The 14,741-nt window shown below is 40.0% G+C and overlaps 1 protein-coding gene across 2 annotated transcripts in view; it reads left to right on the top strand.

Moving 5' to 3' along the window:
- The window catches only part of PTCH1 (patched 1), a 120,773-nt gene extending 112,209 nt beyond the window's left edge, over positions 1 to 8,564 (top strand). For both annotated transcript variants that reach the window (XM_060762069.2, XM_060762068.2), the window contains exons 22-24: positions 621 to 875; positions 3,113 to 3,644; positions 4,964 to 8,564. In XM_060762069.2, the coding sequence (XP_060618052.2) occupies positions 621 to 875; positions 3,113 to 3,643 (786 nt within the window). In that variant the 3' untranslated portion in view covers position 3,644; positions 4,964 to 8,564. The remainder of the gene's footprint in view (positions 1 to 620; positions 876 to 3,112; positions 3,645 to 4,963) is intronic.
- Positions 8,565 to 14,741: the final 6,177 nt, after the last annotated feature.

Genomic DNA, 14,741 nt, shown 5'->3' with positions numbered 1-14,741 from the left:
TCAACCTGTGGGTCCCCAGATGTTTTGGTCTTCAACTACCAGAAATCATAACAGCTGGTAAGCTGGCTGGGATTTCTGGGAGTTGTAGGCCAAAACACCTGGGGACCCACAGGTAGAGAACCACTGTATTAGAGGATGCCACAACCCATTAAGTGTTACAGAATTTATTGCAGGCAGGTGCTTCACTCTTGTCTTTTAGGGTACAGTAATTCTCTGCTCATATAGATACTAAAATTTCTCTCATAAAAGGAAAAAGGCAACTGCTGTTTTTCTGGCAAGGACATTCTGTTAAGGGGCAATGAAAAGGCTCTGTTTACTTTGATGCTTTGGGTTATAGTGTCTACTACAGCCTTTGGGCACAACTCCCATTCACTCTTAACATCTGCCAGATGTATTTGGGTTGCAGCTCCAATCAACCTCAGCCAGCTTATCCACTGGGCATGAGGGATTCAAGCAGCACTCCCAAAACATCTAGAGGTATCAGGCAAGGACTGCAGAAGGGAAGTTGTTTTGTTGGAGCAATTTTATTCTATGGATTGGTCTGTTGTTCCAGAACCTAAGGAACAGAGTGGGATTGTTTTACATATTTCCACTAAGGGTTTTTAAACTGTCATTTTCAGGTTTTTCCGGTCAATGGAAGGAGTACATTGCCAACTCCTACTTTTGAGCCACCTCCAAGCACTGTGAGGTTTGCCATACCACCAACTCATATGCAAAATGGGTCAGATTCATCTGATTCTGAGTACAGTTCTCAGACCACAGTTTCAGGAATCAGTGAAGAGCTTCATCAGTATGAGGCCACACAAAGAATGGGTGCTCCAGTCCGTCAAGTAATTGTTGAAGCAACTGAAAATCCAGTATTTGCCAGATCCTCGGTAAGTAACTGAAATCCTATCTGTTTTCCTCTTTTGTTATGCTAGTGAACCAGGAGTAGGGAATCTGGGGTCTTCAAGATGCTGTTGGATTTAAACTTGCTAGGATTTCTCAGAAGTGGAGAAATGATTAAGATGGTCCACTTTAGAAGACTAATGGCTCTGGAAAGTATCCTGACTGCTTCTGGGGGCTTTCTTGTCTAGCATAATGTTTGGAAATTCTGAAATGTGGTGTCCCTTCATAATAGTTACACCCCAACCCTTCATGGTGTCATCGTATGCATCCACTATGTTAGATGGTATTCACTTACTGATAGACCTAGACTTAATTTGCAAAACTGGTTTGTGGATGTCAAGAGAGCCAAAGGAGCTCTGTGAGAAGGAAAGCTCAAAGAGTTAAAGGAATGCTTTCTGACAAAAAGGGAAGACAGAAGCTTTGGGTCTCAGTTTCAAAGACCATTTGAGTGCACTGTCCTGTGTTTGCTCAGAAGCAAGTTCAGTGGGTTCAGGCACTCATTTACTCCCATGGAGTCTTGTGTAGGTTTGTAGCCGCAGTCAGTCTTTTGGCCAAGAGATCCCAAATATCCCTGGTTCTCTCCTAGGGTGCTTCCACACAGCCTAAAGTGGGTTTTAAAAACTGACTTTGGTGCGAATTTTTGTCTCCACTCCCCCAAAAAACCTGACATGACATGCAGCCCCTCTGAAGCTTCCACAAATAACCCCTAAAAGTAAAGTTAAACTTACCTGGCATCTGTTACATTCCTCCTTCCCTGTCCCCGTCCCCCCTGTCTCCTGTCACGTCATTTCCTTGCTCCAGGAGGGCGCGTGAAGGAATGTAATGCCAGGTGGGTCTGGGCACCATCCCGGATTTTGGGCTCCAGTAACCCAAAAGGTTCAGGATGGCAAATGAGGACTCACCCCAGGTAGTTTCAGGACTATTCGGAAGTGAGTCCCCACAGGCCCAATACTTGATTAGACACAGACCTTTTAGGAAGGCCTAGATCTAATGAGCTATTCAATTAATTCAGAATAACTTCGGTTATTCCAAATTAATTCGTTTTTACCGTAGATGTCATTTGGGCACCCCTGGTCAAAACCCAGACAGGTCCCACATTTTGGGCCTCTCTGAATGGGCCCCTAGTCTGCTTCTGAAGAAAAAGAAAGTCTGCTCCTGTCTGGCTGCTGCCTCCTCTCATGCACTAACCTTGGTGCTGACGGTGATGTCCAGGAACATTCATGTAATTTCTTCTGATAACAAAAATGAATTCCCAGTGGAATAGATGGACAGCATTGGAATTGCCATGATGCCATGGTCTCCCACTAAAAAGACAAAGATTTGAGATTATCTCTCACCTCTGCTAAAAAGCATTGGTTAAATAAACAAATGAATGCAAAGAAGTCTGCTTTTAGAAAGAAAAGATATTGTAGCAAGTGACAAGTGTTGAATACTTAATGTTGTTCTAAATTATATCCTATTGTGAAATAACCATAGCATCTGAGATTTCTTTTCTGATGTAAAAAAATTAAGTAGAGCCGTAAACATTTAAAGCTGATCATAGTTGTTTGATTAATATGGCTACTCTGAGTGTTACACTTTTCAAAAATACAGATTCCTACATCAAAGTAACCTGTGAACCTTCTGGGTTCATAATGTTGCTGAGCTATAGCTTTTGCCAAAGACCAGCAGTATTTAGAAGATATTGCAGGATTATGTGTCTGTTTTTACATTTCACCCTCTTGAAAAACACAGATGACTAGGTAGTGTCATCACACATACACTAGGATGAAGACAGTCTTTTATCCTTAATAATACTTTAAGAAAATCACAAACCTTTCTTATTTTAAGCATTGTAGAGGGAACTGTGGATCTGAGCTCAAGACCTGTCCCTTCACTTCTACTTGTCAATGTGGCAAGAAAGGCCCATTTTCCACATTCACTTCAATGTGATTATAGAGCTCCAAGTGGTCAGGAGCCCTACATTATTAAGATTTCAATTTGTATGTAATTTTGTACTTAGACTCAGCAAAATGTTATCTTGTCTACTTTTCCTCAAAACAAGGGAAAGAATGGAGTGGACTGAGTTTCGAGCATGCATTACTGTTTGCTCCTTTATAAAAACAACCCCCTAAATGGGGTTAAAAGGTTTTCCATAACATGGAAAGCTCTAGCTTATAAAGTAGCTGCAACAATTTATTTTTACTATCTCAGAGAAAGATTTTGATGCCCCATTTCTTTCCAGGTGATCCAACCAGAGAAGCGGTATCATCAGGCAAATCCAGGATTACAGATCAGCCAGGAGCCTGGACCTCAACAAACGTGGCATCAAAACAAGAAACCCAAAAGAGAACCAAGGGAAGGACTCCGGCCGCCCCCTTACCGGCCACGCAGGGATGCTTTTGAAACTTCTACTGAAGGGCATTCCTGCCCTAGTAATAGGGACTGCTCTGGCCAGAGGACTCGTTCGCAGAATATCAGGAACCCAGCTTTTACTGCTGCGGGGGCTTCAGTGCCACCATGCTGCCAGCCTATCACTACTGTGACTGCCTCGGCTTCAGTTACTGTGGCTGTACATCCTGCTGCGCACAGCCACAGTACGCGTGGAGGAGGTTTCCCATCCTATGAGGGATACCATGAAACTGACCACGGACAGTTTGAGGACCCTCATGTGCCTTTTAATGTCCGGTGTGAGAGGAGGAACTCTAAAGTAGAAGTAATAGAACTGCAAGATGTTGAATGTGAAGAAAGGACTCGTGGCAACAACTCAGATTAAGGTAAGGTTAGTTTCTTTTTCTCAAAAACTGACTGTAGCTTATAGCCTTAATAAGTATAGCTTACAGCTTGGAGAAGTTTTGGGGAAAGTAATCTGTTCCTTCAGTAATTGCTCCCCTCCAACTTCAGATTGTTGCATTACTCACTGGAGAGAGAGTAACACATTGAATTGATAACATAGTCTCTCTAACTAGCATGGAATGTCCTGTATATATAAAATAGATTGTATGGAGTCATAGTGTATGGCTTCAAGACTATGTTCAGATGGACCAGTGTCAGCCCAGAGTGAATCTTTATGATAAAGAGACCTCTGATCAGGTGGGGAAACACCCAGTTTTGGATTTGACCAGCAGGCCTAAGGTTCACATGGAATGCTGAAGTTTAATTTAGGGTTACATGAATAAGCCCCAGCCTCAAGCATTTTACCTTCCCCTCTTCTATTCCTGTGTAGTTTTAAGAAGAGTGAAAATACATTATTCCACTTTCAACTATCTCAACTAATTTTGTAATATCTCAACTTGGAACTGTGGTTAATGTTAATGATGGTTTAGTAAGCAAGCATGTTCATTAACAGTGATTAGGATTTGATTGTTGCAGTAAAGCATATTGATCCTTAATGAGAGCTTGTCCAAGTCCAGATGTAATGAAAAACCACAATTAGTTGAAAACTGAAGCAAATGTTTCTATTTTCCTTGAACTCTGCTGGGGAGAAGGAGAGAGGTTTTGAGCCCGAGGGTGATACTCACAAAACTGAATCCTGGAGCAAAAATCAACTGTTTACTGGGATTGCAGGACAAGATTCTTCCTTGATCTAAACCTCCTTGCTGTTAGATCAATTTAATGATGTCCAAACTTGTTTTCCTCAGAGGCATCCATGAAAAACCTAGATAGGCATAATAGCTTAGCAAACTTTGCCTTAGACTTATGTTTGGACACAACTCCCTGTAATTCCTTTTCTGAGTAATGAACTCAGGAAACGTGTGGTCTCACATTTTAATGGTGTTCTTTTCCTTTCTTGTTGGTACTAATGTGAGAAAAGGCTGATGTGCATCTGTCATTTGTAACCTTGGACAAAGCTTCATGATGTTAGATATCTAAGAACCAAAATACTGAAATGCACAAGATCTTTTGGGTTTTTTAAAAAAGGCTATTTAAACTAGTGGTCACAGGAAGCCACTGACATTACTGGGGGGAAAGAGCCTAGGCCGCATGGCTTTTAATTGCAGGACTTGTCAGATGGCTTGGGGCTGAGGTGATTTATTTATCTTTGCTGAACTTTAGCTGAACAGTGGGGCTCCTTTTTTTGTCTCTATTTGTACAGGGAAATAACTGAAGCAAAGAAGAGGCCAAAGACGGGAAACCTCCTCTTTCCAGAACTGCTTGAAGAGAAACTGCTTGAAGTTATGGAAAGGACAATGCTGCATCAGGACAACAGTTCCCCTATTACTGTAACCTATTGTATTATTTTGTGAGATAATTCTATAAATATTTAAAAGATGTACACATGTGTAATATACCAGAGGAACCATGTAATGTAGTATAATCTGGAGTCGTGTAAACTCCTTTTTAACAGAGTGGGGACTATTGTTTGTGCTCTGTACTTATTGTACATTCATTTCTGTACCACAACTAAGCTTAATCCTAGTCGTAAATTTCAGCATATGTTGCGCTGCTTAAATATTGTATAATTTACATGTATAATTCTATGCAAATATTGCTAATGTATTAGGATTTTGTTTGTAAAGGTGTGTGCGTGTGTGCGCGTGTGTGGTATGTATGTAAAGTATTTTAATTTTTTTCATATCACAACCCTGTGGTAGTATGAAATGCTTCTTTTAATTTTCAAACACGCTATGCGTGATAATAATTTTTTTCTCTTTCTGATTTGTTTTTTAATGAGCATCCATGAAGAGGAGTGTGCTAACCTTGGTGAATGAAGCAGGTGTAGCTGTGTGGATTTGGGAGAAAGGATGTTGTGTGAGCTTGTTACTCCAATGATTTTGTGGAGCATGGGCTATGGTGAACTTCCAACATATGCTCCGCTGAAATGAATACTATATATATATATATATATATATATATATATATATATATAGTCAATCATGTGCCACTCCAGTGTACAATCAGTGACTCATGTGAAACAAGATTGTGCCTCTTACTTCTTGGCCTTCACAGTCCACCAAGGTTGACTCTGCCTGTAGCCTTGCACCCTCCTATTTTTGCTTTTACCATAACTGAAAACAGTGAGATTTCCATGCAGGGTTGCATAAGATCTTATAGAGAACCAGTGGAAGTGTTTTGGGGGTTTAAGAGTTGCTACTGACAGCCTCATCCCAGGCTCCTGATTGGCTTATTCTCATAACAAGAGCATTGGAGTTACTTCAAGGGAGACGTCTGAAATTTGCTGCCTATAGGAGACTGAAAGGCACAAACAGAGAGCATGCACGTCCCTCACAGGTCTTCTCTATACACTTCAGCTGTAATGTGAGGGCTTCTACAGAAGGAGGAAAGTAAAATGATTTTGATGTGATGTTTAAAAGTAGTTTTTTGTGGATGTGCAGCCCATCGGATACTTCCACGGAAACAACAGTGCCTTTATGCTTGTCCTACTGGTTCTACTGAGCCTTTGGATGTGCAGCCCATCAGGTACCTCCATTGAAACAACAGTGCCTTTATGCTATTCCCACTGGTTCTACTGAGCCTTTGACATTCCCAAGTGCATTTGCTTGTGAACTCTGTTTATCAATATGCTGACCAATTAGTTCCAAACATCCAATCCACAAAGTGAGTGGAAATGACCACACTAACATTCTTCTTCTGATAAAGGGAATCTGTGCCAGTGAGTGGGATCATCAGATATCATGGCTAGAAAAGGAGGGAGGGCCGGTTCAGTTTTGGTGGCTATCAGGGTCAGATGACCATGCTTCAAGGGCCCATATTGGGTTGGCCTTAGATGATGATGTCAACAATTCGTTCTTCCAGTTCAGACATTATTTGAATTACGTGATGCCTTTCCCAGGGTCAGTCTTTGCCCATAGATTATTCAATCCTGTTAGATGCCTGTCAGTATAACATGTGAATCAATATACCCCTTTCTGTCCCTCATCTTGAAAATGCTTTGATATGTTGTTTACATCTGTCTAAAATTTGTATTTGAAAGAGGTGTGTCATTGTCTTAGTGGTACATAAGCTACTGTCAAGTAGAGCAACAAAGCTCAAGCTATTGGCCCAATAGAACTTGGAAACTTACATATTGAAAGAATCATTAACATTATGTTTGTGTTTTTTAAAACAAGTGCCTGTGGTGTTGCTTGTTACAGGTGTGTTCCATCCCTATTGATGTATGTTACTTTTTTAGTTACTTTGGTGGGCATGCAGTCCACCTAAAACATTAATATCAACATTTAGGGAGAAAATCCCCTCACAGTATGCCTAGAAGCTATCCTCTCAGTAGTGCCTAGAAGTAATGAGAAATGGTCCTTGTGATGGGGTGCAAGTAACATTACTGAGTGTTACATTGCTTTCAAAAGGACTGTTGTTATGCCCTCGATTACCCCAAAGTAACACATTAAAGGAAGCAGTATTTTAACAAGTTACTTCCACCCTGTTGTTCAAAGAATTCCAATCTCCAATACAATAAAAATATTTTTTTTCATGTCAGGAGCAACTTGGGAAACTGCAAGTTGCTTCTGCTGTGAGAGAATTGGTCATCTGAAAGGACATTGCCCAGAGGATGCCCAGATGTTTTTCATATTTTACCATTCTTGTGGGAGACTTCTCTCATGTCCCCGCATGGGGAGCTGGAGCTGACAGAGGGAGCTCATCCATGCTCTCTAGAGTAAAACTATGTTATACCAATTGCAGGCTACCTTTCACTGTGACATGGGTCATTCATTACCCATATGATGGTGGATACCCATTGATATTTCTTGAGTTCTTACTCATTTCTCCAATATTATCATTATTATTAATAATAATAATAATAATAATAATAATAATAATCAGGAAAAGGAACAAGTTAAAAGAGCTTTGATGGCGACTAGACCCTTCACCTTAATCTCCCATGTCTTTGTGTGTGAAAGAGGGGGATTTTTCCCCTGTTTGTGGGGTGCTGTCCCTGGGTGTTTAGCATAGTCCATTTTCTCTTCTTGTCACATTGGCAAAAGGAGATCTCTGTAGCTGGCTGGTTTTCTTGTTTATTTTTTAATGTTAATTGTTGATATTTATATTTTTGTATCATAAGAATGTTTTCTTACAGTATTTGTCATGCCAGTTTATAACAAACACAATGCAGGGATTTTATTTCTATTGGAAACACTATTACAGCTATGTTTTTACTTTTAATGGGATTTTTATTTGTATAGGATGCTTACTAATGTTAAATAGGAAGAGAGTATATAACATTTACATTAAGGACTCATTTTGTAGCTTTTTATAGCAAGGAGTTAAAAAGGAAAAAAATATTCAGACTGGGTCTCACTGTCTGCCTGCTTTTAGCAGGAGAATGGGTTTGTGTTTCAGTTCAAAGATAAAAGTATGCCATATAATTTATTTATATGAAAATTTATTTTTGTAGTGTACATAGTAGTCCTCAATTCTTTTGACAGAATTATATTTTTAAAGAGTTTATATGTAATGATGATACCATTATGTTTTGGAACATTGCTGAGACATAAATACAATGCACACTTTTCCTGATCAGTCCCAGTTGCAAACCAAGAAAAGGTTAACAGTGTTAAAGAGAGTTGGGGATGTTTTGGGTCATTCTGAACTGTTTTAGGTTTACCATTTTTTTTAATCTTGTGTGGTTCTCAATTTTAAACCATAAGTGGAAATTTGTACAAACTCTCTAAACATTAATGTTCAAACACTGATAGAAATTCTAACATGAATAAAAAATATTATAACTTATTGCTTACGTATTTGGTTGTTTGTGGAATGTTTATTTAAGCAGTTCAATACAGTTTCATCCTGCATTTTGAAATTTTGAATCGGGCCACCTAGCAGTAACACTACTCTTAGCAGTATTTTCAGATAATGACTTTCACTGTCAGGGGCTACAAAAACAACATTGGGAGCTGCAAGCTGCCTCAAACTCCTCTTTGTCAGGCCCTGAAGTAGAAATAACCATCGGTAACTGACTGATTCAATGGCTTGAATCCTTGATTAATGACTGACTCACTTACCATATCTCTCTTTGGCCAAAGTATTCAACCTGGCAGTAGAGCATGGCACATAACTGTCAAAAGTATGCAATCAAAACCCAGCTTCCAAATTAAATGTTGTTGAGATTACAGAAGAAGACATAAGAAATGCCAAGAAACAATATGTGCATTTGCATTCACCTTCAGATTACTTGTTTAATTATGGCAAGGAATACTCAGAGGGAGTTTGCTAATTCCTTCCTCTGAAATACAGCCTAAAGCATATTGTATTTGTTGGCACTCTCTTATGGAAGTACTTACCAAAGCTGGCCCTGCTTAATTTCCAAGATCAGATGGGATCTGGTGCCTTTAGAGAAGTGGTTCTCAATCTTCCTAATGCCCCGTCGCCTTAATACAGTTCCTCATGTTGTAACCCCCAACCATAAAATTATTTTCATTGCTACTTCATAACTGTAATTTTGCTACTGTTATGAACTGTAATTTAAATATCTGATATGCAGGATGTATTTTCATTCACTGGACCAACTTTGGCACACATACCTAATATGCCCAAATTTGAATACTGGTGGGGTTGTGAGGAGATTCATTTTCTCATTTGGGAGTTGTAGTTGCTGGGATTCATAGTTCACCTACAATCAAAGAGCATCCTGAATTTCACCAACGATGGAACTGAACCAATCTTGGCACACAGAACTCCCACGACCAACAGAAAATACTGGAAGAGTTTGGTGGGCATTGACCTTGAGTTTTGGAGTTGTAGTTCACCTACATCTAGAGCACTGTGGACTCAAAACAATGATGGATCTGGACCAAACTTGGCACAAATACTCTATATGCCCAAATGCAAACACTGGTGGAGTTTAGGGAAAATAGATCTTAACATTTGGGAGTTGTCATTGCTGGGATTTATAGTTCACCTACAATTGAAGAGCATTCTGAACCCCACCAATGATAGAATTGGGCAAACTTTTCACACAGAACCACCATGACCAACAGAAAATCTGTATTTTCTGATGGTCTTGGCGACCCCTCTGACATCCCCTCACAACCCTCCCAGGAATCCCAACCCCCAGGTTGAGAAACACTGCTTTAGAGTGTTAAGGCAGATGACTTGAGGAACAGAGGGAGATGCAGTGAAAAATAATAAAAAGATAATAATAATAATAATAATAATAATAATAATAATAATAATAACAACAACAACAATAACAATAATAGTAATGATAATGTAACAAAGGACTGGTGGAACCACAAGCCAGAAAAAGTTACAGAAAATGAACACCTCAAACTACTCTGTAACTTCCGAATTCAGAATGACCGGGTTTTGGAGCACAATACTCCTGACCTTATGATTGTGTTAAAAAACCAAGTATGGATCATCGTTGCAATCCCAGGCAACAGCAAGACTGAAGATAAACAACTGAAAAAGCTGACATGATACGAGGATTTAAAGATCAAACTGCAAAGAATCTGGCACAAGCCAGTCAAGGTGGTCCCAGTGGTGATCGGCACACTGGCTGCAGTGCCTAAAGACCTTGGCCTGCACTTAAACACAATTGGCACTGACAAAATTACCATCTATCAGCTGCAAAAGGCCACCTTACTGGGATCTGCAAGCATTATTCGCCGATACATCACATAGTCCTAGACACTTGGGAAGTGTCCAACATGTGATCCAATACAACAACCAGCATAGTGATCTTATTTGCTGTGTTTATTTTTGAGTGATGTGTTCTTTTTTGAGCTATGTACTATTCTTGTTGTGTTTCAAATAATAATAATAATACTTTATTTATATTCTGCTCTATCTCCCTGGGGGGACTCAGGGCGGATTCCAACATGCAATAGCAAACCTTCAATGCCTCCATAGAACAAACAAGTATACCAACATAATAATCCCAGAAAAACCCCACATATGAAAACAACATGAGAACCTAATATCAATAAATTAAACCAAACATAATCAAACAAAAATATATAATGACATAAAATCTGAACATAAAACATCCACTTTAATCAGAGTTAATTTAGTCATACCAACAAGATTTATGACTGATCATTTATGACTGATCCTCAGCAGAAAATAATTCCCACCTTTCAGAGCCAGTGTAATGTAGTGGTTGGGATATTAGACTAGCCACTTTGAATCCCCACTCAGTCATGGAAACCTATTGGAGGTTCTTTGGACAAACCATGCAGCCTCAGAGAAAAGCCAGGGTAACCCCCATCTTAAAACCCTATGATAGGTTTTCCTTCAAATCACCTTACATCAGAAATGGCTCGAAGGTAGGTAGGCAGACAACAACTCTAAGGACTGAGGAGATTAAGTTGATTCTCCAAGCAGTTATGTATTCCTGTAGGAGCAGAGGTGGAACATGGCATATTCAACATATGCAGAGAGATGAGTAATTGACACCTTTTCCTGCAGTGTGCAGAGGGAATCAATACATAGGGTTTGAGTGCCTTGCTCCTCATAGGCAGGGCTATGTTTAATGTTGATCGTTCTTTCCACCCTAAGTGGGAGAGCCACCACCCCTTCCTTTCCCTGCTCTTGCTGTTCACCTTCTGGGGGTATCAGAAGATCTTGTACTGTTTTTTTTCCTTTCTGGGAAGATTTTTTTTCTTTCAGAGCACTTCCTCTAACTCTTTCTACCCAAGAGGGAACAGCTGGTCTCCGTGGACTGCAATTGAATGCCAATATCATCTCAAATGCTCCTCAGAAGAGCAATCATGGGAGGCACCTTCACCAACTTGCCTTCACCGAAGGATCAGATCATGCTCTTATTCAAATGAAGGAGGTGGTAGACACACACATTTGTGTTGTGAGAGGTGGGCCTGAGTGCACTAGAGACCAACGGCTACTCAAGATGGCAAGTGGTCTGAAAAATGCCACAAAATTAGCCATAAAAAAATGCAGATCTGGTGGAGAACTTTCAGATGAATGCAGGCCCTCTAGTGTCCAGAAAGATATAAAGTAGGCCAGAAATGGTCCATCTTCCTTACACTCAGGATGAGAAAAGGGATTTGAGGTAGGTGCTCCTCCTCCCCTTCATATGATTAAAAGAAACAAAAGTGTGTCTGTACTGTTACTGTTACTTTTGTGGTAGACAGTGATATGGGACCTTGGATAAGGAGGATGGAGAACTATCCTCAGATGAAGGGAATTCTTTTCCTCCATATATTTTTGTGTGTTTTAGGCAAAGTATAGGTTGGCTTCTATCAATAAACTGTATTTTGGAACTGCTGCAGAGGTGCCACAAATCAGGATTAAAGCTAAACATGAGAAATCTGCGGCACCTTTTCCAGAAGTGATAACAGAACTTATGGAATGAGAGTGATCTCATCCTGAAGTGGTTAGAGCATTTCCAGCTTATCCTTGGTGTCTATAAACTAATGGGTTATGGAGAAGCCAAAACGTGCCCTTATTGATGCTCCTGTGGATCTATTGCTTTTGTGCTCTCTTTTCCCTAAAGATTATTATGATACTTTGAAAACTGGGATAACAAAAAGATTGTTGGTGTAAGCCTCATTAAGCTACTGCTCATGCAAACAGCTGGTGTTGGCCACCTTGGTGGCATAACTGAGAGTTCACGAGCATGTTTACCCGTATCTGGATAACCTGCTGATCCATTTAACTTCCCTGGAGAAAGGCAGGGAGGATGGATTGACTGGATTTCATGGGCTTGTCAACAACATGAAAAAGAGCCATCCAGTTGCAAAGAATTGCACACAATGGGGCCATCACAAATACAACTCAAAACAAAGTATTTTCCTAGAAGAGAGAAGCAAGAAGATTCAGTTCCTCATAAGATAATTTTTCATCAGTCAACCTCAGATTAGAAGCTATTAGCACACTTTCCAGGATTAATGGTGGCATCTATCAACTCTGGTCCTTGGGCTGGATCTAATACATCAAAGAGGACAGCATTCTCTCCCCAGCAAGTTACAAATACATACCTGGAGATTGAGCAGGAAGAGATTAGTGGCTTAAGAGTATGATGAGGATATTATCCTGAGTATTCTTGTTGCTAGAAAACCTTCTACTGTGTGTCTCTCTTTGTTGACCTGCATTGCTTTTTGTAGGGAGTGTACATTTTTAAGGGCGTGCATCTTCAGTTGACCTTACGGAACTCCATCTTGGCCTTTCTACAAGCAGGATTATTATAAAATCATAGAGTTGGAGGAGATCACATGGACCATCCAGTCCAGCCATGCAGGAAAAGCACAATCAAAGCACCCATGATAGATGGCCATCCAGCCTCTGTTTAAAAGCCTCCAAGGAAGGAGCTTCTACTACACTCCTAGCAGTGTGGTGAAACAGCTCTTACAGTCAGGAAGTTCTTCCTAATGTTCAGGTGGAATCTCCTTTCCTGTAATTTGAACCCATTGCTACAAGTCCTAGGACCCTTCCACACAGCACTATATCCTAGAATATCAAGGCAGAAAATTTCACAATATCTGTTTTGAACTGGGTTATCTAAATCCACACTCAGATAATGCAGGATTTTCTGCCTTGATATTCTGAGGTATAGGGCTCTGTGGCAGGGCTACTCTCTCCCTTTCTTATAATATCTTTTCAAATAGTTAAATATGGCGATCATGTCTTCTCTCAACCTTCTCTTCTGCAGGCTAAACATCCCCAGCTCTTGAAGCCGCTCCTCGTAGGACCTGGTCTCCAGACCTTTGATCATTTTAGTTGCCCTCATCTAGATATTTTCCAGCTTTTAATATCCCTCTTGAATTGTGGTGGCCAGACACTTTAAGAAACTCCCACCCATCTTTAACCATTCCTATCCATGGGATCACACTCAATATTTCTCTACATTTCATGAAGTCAACTCTCCTTAAATCTAGAATGCATGCCTGACTTCTCTTAGCTTTCCCTTTCTTCTGTATTACAAACTCCAGGAGCACATGGTCGCTCCTGTCTAAGTTTCCTACCACTTCAACTCCATTTACCAGGTCCTCAGTGTTGGTTAGGATCAGATCCAGAATAGCTGATCCCCTCCGACCTGTCAGTCTTCAGTCCTGCCGACACAAGGGCTTGACCCACTGCGCCACTGCGGGCTCCACACCCACAATGAAACCATTACAGTTAAAGCAACATGAAAATACTTTAACAACACATTAGAGGAGATAGATTTGGTGTGTTTATTTTTGAGTGACATGTTCCTTTTTGGGGTTCAATACAGGAAAAATAAACTCTGAGCCCTGAGTATTAACAGGTTGGGAGACACAGTGCTTTTTGTCAAAAGTGCTTCCAATGGCAACCCTCATAATGTAAAAGAATTACTGATGATCAGAGAAGGAACTTAAGTTTGTGGTAACTTCCTGGTGAGTCTTATACAAGGAGTTTGCATCAGGACCAAGCCGTTCTGTTCTGAAACCTCCTTGAAAGAGCCCTAAGAACTTCTGTGAGACAAAAATGGGATTAAATAAGCAATCTATAGCTTGAAAGCTCGGGGCATAAACTAGTTCATAATGAGGATGATGCAATGGAAAATAAAACTACCAGGCTTGATTAGCTGAAAAAACAATATGGCCATTCTTGTCACAATTATTGCTGAAATAATTCCTTCTAGCATCATCAGACTGGAAAAAATATTAATTTGGAGACAGTTCCTTCCCTTTAGATTCTTTAATATCCCCTTTAATTTTAACAAATATAATTCTTTGCTTTCCATTAAAGCCTACCTATGTTTCTTATGAACATATTTTCTTACTTACAGTCTAATTAACTTTGGGCTTTTTTTTTTTAAAAAAAATGATTTTTTGTCAGAGACCAGAAATATTTGTTCAGGGCTAAAGTAAACATGCGGCCAAATTTTTTTGGCATAATGTATGTAACAGCTCCGGGAATGCTGCTCATTGAGAAACTGCAGCGGTATTGATGTATAAACAGGTGTTCTCTTTTGAGCAATTCAGGTAACTTAC

Source organism: Anolis sagrei, chromosome 2 (assembly GCF_037176765.1).
Source record: "Anolis sagrei isolate rAnoSag1 chromosome 2, rAnoSag1.mat, whole genome shotgun sequence".
In the NCBI taxonomy this organism is placed as follows: domain Eukaryota; kingdom Metazoa; phylum Chordata; class Lepidosauria; order Squamata; family Dactyloidae; genus Anolis; species Anolis sagrei.
Note: the sequence above shows the minus strand (reverse complement) of the source record. Positions and strands in the feature narration are given on the sequence as shown.